Genomic DNA, 9,980 nt, shown 5'->3' with positions numbered 1-9,980 from the left:
TGGGATTAAAGGCAAAAGCTACACTTTAGATTTCCCGGCTCAGGTCCGCTTTTCGGTTGCGCGAGGAAAATCCAAGCCGGCACCACCTTTCTAGCACTGTATTGTGTAATGCAGACGGATGGTGGGAGTATTACTCCCACCGAGTTCTCCAGCTCGTGAGAAGCGAGGGAGTGGGCGTGTTGGAAGGCACTGAGAAAAGATGAAGGAGACAATGGAAATATGCACAGCCTGGGTTTTAACCAAGTTCTGCGGTGGACGAATGGAACAGTGAGGAAGGCACGCAGGTAGAGCCGGTTCCTCGCCTGTCAATTTTTCCCTCGAGAGGAATTCTGGCGTCCTAGACAAACACGGGGAGGGTGGCCAGTGATGCGGCCGACGGTTTCTGAACTGTGGCTTCCGGCTCCTCCATCCCAACCATCCGAATCACGGATGAAAAGGGCTCCACTGTTGTACAAGGACAATCACAGAACCAGGAAAGTCGCACTTGGAAGTCCGGGGGCCAATGGAGGCCCAACAACCCTACCGCATCAGAGAATAGCCTGAAGCCGCCACCCCGTGGTCTGTTTTGGTACTACTCGGAAAACGCCGTGGAAAGACTGGCTCTGCGGCATCTGGAAGCCAATGAGCTCTCGGGCTGCATAACCAATTTCTTTATTCTACTGGTTGCTCTAGCTGTCAATCAATCCTATACGCAGTATTTATTGGTAGTAGCATCAATCATTCTCTATAAACCACGAATCACATGCTTCTGTCTCCGCCCATCTTTACGCATTAAGCACGCCTCTGCGTCTGACACATTTAGGCAGTTTCTTTATTCCATTGGCTAGATGGGGTCCCGCCTCTCTGATTAGCGGAAACGAAAGATCTCTTATTTCCATTGGCTGAAATTTGCAAACTATGATTGTCTATCAAAACTCTGAACTCACGTTAGCTCCCAGGAATTTCGGGCCGGAAAGGGTGGGCTTTGTGAAGATGGCGGCTCCGGTGAGTTCTGTCTCGTTGCTTCTTCCCGGAAAGGAAGAAATATGTGTACGCTTCCTTTCGACTCCATGGATCGAGGCAAACCATTGACACCATGGAAGAGTAGTGATGAAATTTGTTTCATGGATGATCTCGCCCTGACACAGCAGTAGCATATGTCAGATGAGAGAGAGGGTCAGATGCTGCGGGTTGGGTGGTTCCAGACAGGAGGCCAACCCAAAATTACTCTTCAGAATGAGCTTTGTTGGGAGAGCCTCGTGACCATGGCGGGCCGTGACCCGGCCTTAAGGTGGGAGAATGTTCGGAGAACATTAGCAGAGATAACGTCATGTACAATGTGGCGGGGAGCGCAGAGCAAAGGCAGCCGCGAGGTTTGGTGCTCAAGTCTCTGGTCTTTTCCAGTAAATTGGGGGTGTGGTGGGAGGAGACTGGCATTGAGCCGAAGCTGCCTAACCCTGTGTGGGAAAAACGACCCAAAGACTCGACTGTTTGAAGGAAAGGAGGGACTTTGATAGGCAGTGCGTTCTGCCGTCCTCATCGCCTTAGAGTAAGAAATTGACCACCCTTACCTGTCCCCTCCTCTTTGTAGGAGGTGCTGGAGTCAGACGTGTCAAGTTCGATAACACTTTTGAAAAACCTCCAGGAGCAGGTGAGTATTGTCTCCCTTTTAGAGTAAATTAGTCGGGGGTTGACTTTGGCTTTGTAAGTCTCATCCACACACTACTTTGATGATTCGGGTCAGATATTTGAATACTACAAAAATACCTTAAGTGAAAAATAAAAGCCTTTCATGCTTTTCATGAAAGTTCAAAGTAATTCATTGCCGCACCCAAAGAAATTCAGAAAGCTGGTTTTCCATTTATTTATTCACTCACTTTACCTCCCCATTGCCTCTTCCTCCCCAACAAACTTTTTCAACTTATACCCAAACTCATTTATTTAAGTAACAAATAACTATGAAAACAGATGTTGGCAATAGTGACACACTTAATAGCACTTACATCGTAAATTCTATTGATAAAATTACACTCCTCAGCGTGTTTTCATAATAGCCCACACCTTTAAACCCAGCACTCGGGAGGCAGAGACAAGTGAACTCTGTGGGTTCAAGGTCAGCCTGGTCTATATAGTAAGTTTCAGAACAGCCAGAGCTTCACAGAGAAAACTCTGTCGCAAAAGTCACAAAAGAAAGAAAAAAAAAAAAAGTCACAGTCCTCATGATCACTGCCTGGCTCCTCATCCCCTTCTCTTGGTTTCTTAATGAGCCCCTCCCCCAGCTTTAGAGAGCAGTATGAAGTTTTTTTTCTGCCTCTTGGGGAACTGTTGGAAAGGCTCTGTTCAGTGGTGTTTAACAACAACACTTCACTGGCATTATCTAGTGGTTATCCTCCCCTGTTCACAGACATTACAGGTGTGGCTGGGTGAGCTATTCAGATTTAATCTGGCTAATTTCAGGTGATGGCTGTCACTGCACAAGTACAAGCACTGACAACAAAAGTCCGAGCTGGAACATATTCTACAGAGAAGGTAAGGGTTCCTGAACAGGCTGGAGGGCCAGCTAGGCGGTCAAGGTAGCTTGCCACCCTTCTAGGGCGCCTGAGTTTGGTTCCCAGCATCAGGTCCACATGACTTACAATTCTAGCTCCAGGAGATGCCATACATGCATGGCGTGTACATACATGTAAAAGTAAATCTTAAAAGTGGGGGGTACTTGAAGAGAGAATATTTCCTCATATGATGTGCTTGGTGGTTTGGTTTTGTTTTTACTGTAGGTTTCTTGTGTGGTTTATGTCCTGAGAGTTAGAGCTTCATCTAAAAGGAGTAATGTGTGGGTTCTGTACAGGAATCTGGCAAGAATGCAGACCAGAAGACTAGATATGAGTAGTGGCAGTCATTTTACAGAAGTCATAAGGAGTGCTATACCAGCTAAGCAGAGAGTCAAAAAAGGTATCTCAGAGAAAGTAGTGGGATTTTTAGAATAAATATGAGCCAGAGATACTCACTATTGAATGTTGTGGGGGAGTAAATGATTTTGTGGACAGATATGCATACGTTTTGTTTGTGTGTGTGATGGGGGGTAAGATGGGATGGAGTCGTCACTCTGGGAAGCCACGTAGGACAGCTGAGGAGTTGCTCTTTTGTTTCCTATAATCTTAGATGATGTTAATTTGGGCTGTGGTGGCTTTATATACAGATGTCCCCAGCTTCATTTTTTGTCACTTCAGTTACCTGAGATTGACAGCAGTCTGAAAATACTAAATGTGAAGTTCCAGTTACACCTCTTAAGTCTTAACTTATCCTAATTGAGTTATTTGATATTGCTAGTTATTGTTAATCTCTTACACTAGGGTTGTAAATTAAAGTTTATCATTTGTATAAACGCTTAGGAAGAACAGTGTACAGGATTCAGTTCTCTGCGGTTGCAAACATTCATTGGCACTTTTGGAATGCATCACTTGTGGATAAAAATGCCACTAATCTGTGCAGAGAAACCATTGACTGAAGGATGCATCCTAATTTGAGATGCGAAACTGTGAAGAAGATACATCTGAAAATGAGATGCAGTTGCTTCCTCTCTTTCTTGAACCTTTTTACCCTTTTCATTCTGGTTTGTTTGTTTAGACATGAGCATGCTATGAAACACAGGCTGGCCTTGAATTTATGACCTTACTCTTCTACCTTTCAATTTTAGATTCTCTGATGTGCAGTGAAATAGGCTAGCTTTCAAATTAAAATTTAAAGAGAAAAATCAAAATGTTCTAGAACATTCTTGAGGATCATTTGTGTCAGTAGAGGACAACCCTTGACTGCTTTACTTGATTGAACAGGAAAGCTCTGCTGTTATTTTTTATCTGGACCTTTGAAACAGTCTCTTTATGGAACCCTGACTGGCCTTGAACTTGTGATGATCCTCCTGCCTCCACCTCTTCAGTTTTTTATTATTTGTTACTATTTTGTTTGTGTGTGTTTTTATTGTGTGTGGTTTTGTTTTGTTGTTTGTTTGGCTTGTTTTTTGTTTTTGAGGCATAGTCTCACTGTGTAACTGTCCTGTAACTCACTATGTAGACCAGGTTAGCTTCAAACTCACAGAGATCCACTTGCCTTAATATTAGTTTTTCTCATGTGTTTGTGACCCAGTTGGAACTTGGCAGTGATTATGAGCCCCCTTCTCCGGTTCTCACCTGCCTGTGCTCCGAGCACTACTGTCCTTTGATGTTTCAGTGCTAGGCTTCGAGCATACTTGAGGAAGTATTTGTTCATCTGTAGAACAGATGTGTGTTAGCTTAGCTTTTATGACTAAAGACATTTGTAAAGTGCTTTATAGGTTACAGAGTGCTTTCTTTTTATCTTACTTGTTTCCTGTAACAGGACACTTACTCTGCTACATTGTATTCGCAGTGGAGCTCAGTGATTAGGCATTGGAAGAGGAGGTGGAGCTGGGAGAGAGAGAGAAATAGAGAAATAGAGGAAGGGGAGGGGAGAAGTAAAGGAAGGGAAGGAGAAGAAGGAGGCTGTCAGCCGAGGAGAACCATGGATGGGTCAAAAGCTGTCCTGGGTAGCAACTTCTATCAAAAGGTTAGATATTGGGTAACAACTCTAACTGTGTGAGCATCTTGTTGATCGAGCATTTCTAAATATATAAATCCTTTAGATTATCATTAAGCCTTAAGAGTCTCATTTCTACTGGGTACTATAAGGATAGCAGATATTGTCTGGGATTCAGCCGAGCTTTGTGGATGCAATGTGGTGGATTGGCAGAGCCATTCCCCATGTTGGCATCTCCTAGGTGCCAGGACCTCCACATCTAGCTAGCCAGAGCCCCAGTCAGAGCTGAGGAGCATTGGGAACATGGTGGCTGTCCATGAACAAGCCGAACCGGGCGCCGTTTTCTAAATATCACCCCTACAGTTTCTGAACATTTTCTTAGGGCAGTGCAGGAGTACTGTTATTTATTTACATATGAGAAGTTTATAATCTCAAGTTCAAGTGACATAACCAATATCTGACTACCAAATGCATAAATCGGAATTTAAACTCAACTTGTCAGTTTTAAATTCCGTTGCTCATCCTCTGAAGTACACTAGGGCTGATAGAAAGAGCTAAGCACGTTGTTTGAGAGATACCCAGGACTCAGGCCTTGGAGTTGAACTGAGTATGACTTGCATTTGAATTCTTGCTGTGTAATTTTGGCCAAAGTATTTAACCTGACAGACATACATTTTCCCACAGGGCTGTGGACTGTCAGTATCATTTTATGCAGACATAAGATGTTCTCTTATTTAATAACTGCAAATGTAATTATTACTATATTTTGTTTGAAAATCAATGTATTTGCTTAATTTACTTTTTAACTGTATATATATCATTTGGGGCTAGGGATTGAACCCTTCCATGTTTCAGCCGAGCACTCTACTGTTGGAGTAACATGTGCTTGTAAAAAGGAACTTCCATAGTACAAGCACTAGTGTGTTTCCCTAGTCCCCTCCTCTCTCTAAACAGTTAGTGAGTGTTGCCTTCAGGCTTTTTTTGTGCATATCAAAGTGTGTGCAGCTGGCAAGATGGCTGAGAGGGGTGAGACATGGTGTCCAAGCCTAATGATTTGTGTCAGCCCTGAAACCCACCCAATGAGAGGAGAAAACTGACTCCACAGTGTCCTCTGACCTCCATGTATTCGGGATTGGGTGCATGTGCTCACAAGTGCATGCACATCTTACATAATAATAGATTTGTAGGTGTGTGTATCACACAGCCCCATCGGAACTGTATTATAACCACTGTCTACAGAACCAATCTCTATAACTTCTGTTGACATTGATTTACTTCCATGTCAGTGTGTGTAAATCATTTGTCTTACCTGCATTGTGATAGGAATAAAATCAGTAATTATTTTGGATAAATTAAAAATTGGCTCTATTGGGAGGATTCTTTGGCTAAAACTTGGGAGGGCCTATCAATGAGACTAGCCCAGTGGTGCTGCTGATATGCACAATGGCAGGGTGGCCTCGGATGTCAGAAGCTCTGAGACTGCAGCTCTCTTAGTCTTCGGTGACTTTGGATGCTTCTTGAGAAGCAGCCCTCATTCATGGGAGTGCATAGCAAGGCCTCCTGTGGATGTCTGAGACTATGCATGTTCCTCTGTGGTCTACAGTCTTCTACACGGCACCAGGGTTTATCTATCTTTCCACATTTTATGCCCTTGTGCTGCTTTTAGTCACTACTCTCACGTATGGAAAATAGGGCTTTCCTGGAACAAAAGCTCGTTGATAACTATGACAGTTGACCTGGCTGCTATGTGACTGACAGCATTTGCATTGTGGGGATACCAGGTAAAGGGACGATTCATGTAAGATGGACTAGTTGGGGAAGACATGATCCTGGTATTTGCCTTAGCTGCACCTTCAGATTCTGTGGCTAAAACTAAGACTATCTCTTACTGTTGAACTCAGGGTCTGAGCTTCTTGGAAGTGAAAGACCAGCTGTTGCTCATGTACCTTATGGATCTGAGCCACCTCATCCTGGACAAAGCCTCTGGAGGATCTCTGCAAGGACACCCCGCAGTTTTGAGGCTGGTGGAGATTCGCACGGTATGTGTCTTAGTCTCTAAGGCTTGCACTCCAGGGCTCTTACGGGACTGAGTGCTCTCCTTTTTAAGTGAGGAGGTGTTTTCATCCACATTTGATCTACTCTGTGAGTGTTTCAGTCAGCTTATCTGAAACAGCACATGGATGCTGGTGTGTGCCTGATTCAGGGAAGAAAATGTAATCCTTTTAAATTATCACATCATAGGTTTTAGAAAAACTTCGTCCATTGGACCAAAAACTCAAGTATCAAATTGACAAACTGGTCAAGACTGCAGTGACAGGCAGCCTCAGTAAGTGGGAAAGCCGTCGCAAAGTTGTGGGGTCACTGTAAAGTTCAAATCTTGTAAACTTGGATTTCCTGTTTCAGGTGAGAATGACCCGCTCCGTTTTAAGCCTCATCCCGGCAATATGATGAGCAAGGTAAGGCTCGTGTCCGCCGAGATTAACCCTGTGGTGACCCTGATCTGCCGCACTCTCTCCAGCTTGTGGCTGGAAATGCTTCAGTTTGAGGCTTCCTTCCCTGATTCATGGTTCCATCTTCTCAGGGTGCGCCAGCTGTGGGTGTTCCTCTCACTTGTCCATTAAACCTTCCTGAGTTTGCAGGAATTGTTTTCTTTTGTAGTTGAACTCTGAGGATGAGGAGGAAAGTGAAGCAGAGGAGGACCAGTCTGAGGCCTCAGGGAAGAAATCTGTAAAAGGCATATCTAAGAAATATGTCCCACCACGCTTGGTTCCAGTACATTATGGTAGGAGTTGTGGCTGTCCCTCCTTTGCAGGAGTTTTGCTTCTGTTTTCTTTTGCTTGTTCCAGAATAACCCATGTGGATTTATCGCATAGATGAGACAGAAGCTGAACGGGAACAAAAGCGTCTGGAAAAAGCCAAGAGGCGGGCGCTGAGCAGCTCCGTCATCCGTGAACTGAAGGAACAGTACTCAGATGCCCCGGAGGAAATCCGTGACGCCCGACACCCACATGTCACTCGTCAGAGTCAGGAGGATCAGCATAGGTCTGAGTTCTTGTATTTAGATTCCATCAGATCTGTGGAGCGCTGTACTCATGCTTTGTATGAACATGATGAGTCTGGCACAGGAAAACCAACATGAGAGAAAGTGGACTGAAAAGCTTAGGATGAGAGTTTAGCATTGATGAGGTTGCAGTATAAAATGGTTTTTATTTTGTTTTGTTTATTTAATTATTTTGTTCGTTTGTTTTGTTTTCTTCTGCCTGCCTAGGCTCAAGTAAATGCTATGTAGAGAAAAATATATTCAGTTCTTCATGGTGGGGCTTTAATAGACTGCCTTTCACCATCAATGTCACAGGTCTGACTTTGAGTAGAAAGTAGTAAAGACAGGTTCTGTAGAATGCTGCAAAGTCTGGACTGTGGTAGAACAGTAGACAAACAACCTGGAATGAGCTGGTTAGCATTGCTAGGCACAGCTTTGATGGCTGGTGTTGTACAGAAGAGTCCGTCAGGGAGTCCTGTTCCACAGAGCCAGAATGTGAGAATTCTCTCTTACACACACTGTCGTGTGTTTGGACCATAGATTAATCCCTAGCAGTGAGGGGATCCCACAGAGAGCATTTCAGTGAGGAAGTTGGGGAGTGAACACATACATATCCTTAGCTAAAAACAGTATTGATCTATGAGTGTCCTGAGGACTCTGATGAGAATGAGGAAGTTCTGGGCCCAAGTTGTCTCCCTCATCCTTGTCTGAACCTTCTGCAAACGCTTTTTCTGGCAGGATCAACTATGAAGAGAGCATGATGGTGCGTTTAAGTGTTAGCAAGCGAGAGAAAGGACTGCGAAGGCGAGCGAGTGCCATGAGCTCACAGCTTCATTCTCTCACACACTTCAGTGACATCAGTGCTCTGACAGGGGGCACTGCTCATCTCGATGAGGCAAGTGGGGTACAGGGGTAGCAGGAGCCGGCATGCTCTTAGCCACACGTGGGCTTCCCACAGCGAGCCTGGGAAGGGTGCTGGTGCTTAGGGTGCAGTACCATTCTTTACTTCTGTTTGTCTGCAGGACCAGAATCCTATTAAAAAACGGAAGAAAATACCCAAGAAAGGTCGGAAGAAGAAAGGTCAGTGAACCAGTAGGCATTAAGTACCATGGGAAGTCTGAGTTGCCATGCTACGTCTCAGGAACTTCTGTCTCAGATCTTGCCTGTCTCTTCCTTGATAGTTGTCTCTTTAGGTTAGCTTTTTTTTTTTTTCTTTTTCTTTCCCAAGCTTGAGTCAGTGTTTCTTGCAGGGGTCTCTGCATTATACTCCTGTAACCCCACATCTCAGGTCTCAGGTGTCTGTAACTAGAACTATAAAAACATCACCTGAGGAGATGGCTCTCTAGCTGTGCTCATGCTTCTGTGAGTCCTAGGCGGATGGAGAGCACTGCCTCAGCACGCCTCTGCAAGCCCTTCTGTGGATGGCCTTCAGCTTTTCCAGCCCTTCTTTGCCTCACTCTTGGTTTCCTTCCATTTCAGGTTTTCGGAGGCGCCGGTGACATGCTTGCGCGCGCACTTTTGGTCATTCTGGGATGCTTCTAACTTCACTGTGTGTAGGCATTTGCCTTGGAAATGTGGAAAGAGCTTTACTAAATAAAACTGATTTTGTTTATGAACGAGACATTTTTGCCATGCATTGTATGATTGGAATTGCTGGGCGTGTGGGCTGTATTCAGTAAAAGGATAGTGGAAAAGGCAAGGCGATATTTTGGGAGATGTATGAGAAGTTTGGTTGTTGTTTTCTTTAGTAATATATTTTTTTCTAGAAATTGGGAATTGATTATTTTACAAAAACAGAGTCAGGGTACAGTAATCAGCCTCCCTGGCCCTAGTCCCACCTCTCTGTGGGAGTTTAGAATTCTAAAGTCACATTGGTTTTAGCTTTTGTTGATCTATCCATCTTGGCCACCAGGTGGCATTAGTGGCTTAGGAAACCTGTGGTCGCTTGATTAAAAAAAGCCAGGTAGGTTGGTTCTGTCCCACTTTTCTGGACTCATCTCTTGTAATGTACTGCTCGTAAGAGCTGATCTGTGGTCAGTCCTGGCAGGATTTGTGAAGAGCAGCTGAAGTGACAGGCAGAGAGTTGGTGTTGGCATGGGGTGTGGCTTCTCTGCTACTCCCTCCATCTGAGACCTCAGTTTGCCTGGGTCAGTGAGTCCAGCTGTAAAAGAATGTCAGCAAGTAGGGCACAGAATCTCTAGTGTGACATCCAGGGGAGTGGGCACCCTGCAGGACCTGGCAGACCCAAGCTGGGATCTACATCCAAGTTCTCTCTCTCTGCGGAGAATAACCTCTGCTGGCGAGGGCCTCCATAAACCTTCTGTAATACAAGCAAACAGGTAAAGTAAGAAGCTAGCCAGCTAGGTCTGTGGGTTTAACTCATTGGAGTTTTTAAAAAGACTGGATGGAGGGA

At 44.6% G+C, this 9,980-nt stretch overlaps 1 protein-coding gene across 1 annotated transcript; it reads left to right on the top strand.

Annotated features, from left to right (window-relative positions):
• Nucleotides 1–864: 864 nt before the first annotated feature.
• On the top strand, nucleotides 865–9,188 carry Ngdn (neuroguidin). Its single transcript, XM_034499045.2, has 11 exons — nucleotides 865–984; nucleotides 1,571–1,630; nucleotides 2,437–2,508; nucleotides 6,429–6,566; nucleotides 6,769–6,853; nucleotides 6,931–6,983; nucleotides 7,186–7,309; nucleotides 7,401–7,569; nucleotides 8,306–8,462; nucleotides 8,590–8,647; nucleotides 9,047–9,188. The coding sequence occupies exons 1-11, from the start codon at nucleotides 898–900 to the stop codon at nucleotides 9,064–9,066; spliced, it is 1,023 nt and encodes a 340-aa protein (XP_034354936.1). The 5' UTR covers nucleotides 865–897; the 3' UTR covers nucleotides 9,067–9,188.
• Nucleotides 9,189–9,980: the final 792 nt, after the last annotated feature.

Source organism: Arvicanthis niloticus, chromosome 3 (genome assembly GCF_011762505.2).
Source record: "Arvicanthis niloticus isolate mArvNil1 chromosome 3, mArvNil1.pat.X, whole genome shotgun sequence".
NCBI classification, from domain to species: Eukaryota; Metazoa; Chordata; class Mammalia; order Rodentia; family Muridae; genus Arvicanthis; species Arvicanthis niloticus.
The sequence above is the reverse complement of the archived record's forward strand: the minus strand, read 5'-3'. Positions and strand labels throughout refer to the sequence as shown.

Coding starts and splice junctions, on each gene's coding strand:
- Ngdn (XM_034499045.2), top strand. CDS start 898: ATGATTGTCTATCAAAACTCTGAACTCACGTTAGCTCCCAGGAATTTC. Junction 2,509..6,428: donor GAACATATTCTACAGAGAAG/GTAAGGGTTCCT, acceptor TGTTGAACTCAG/GGTCTGAGCTTCTTGGAAGT. Junction 7,310..7,400: donor CTTGGTTCCAGTACATTATG/GTAGGAGTTGTG, acceptor TTTATCGCATAG/ATGAGACAGAAGCTGAACGG.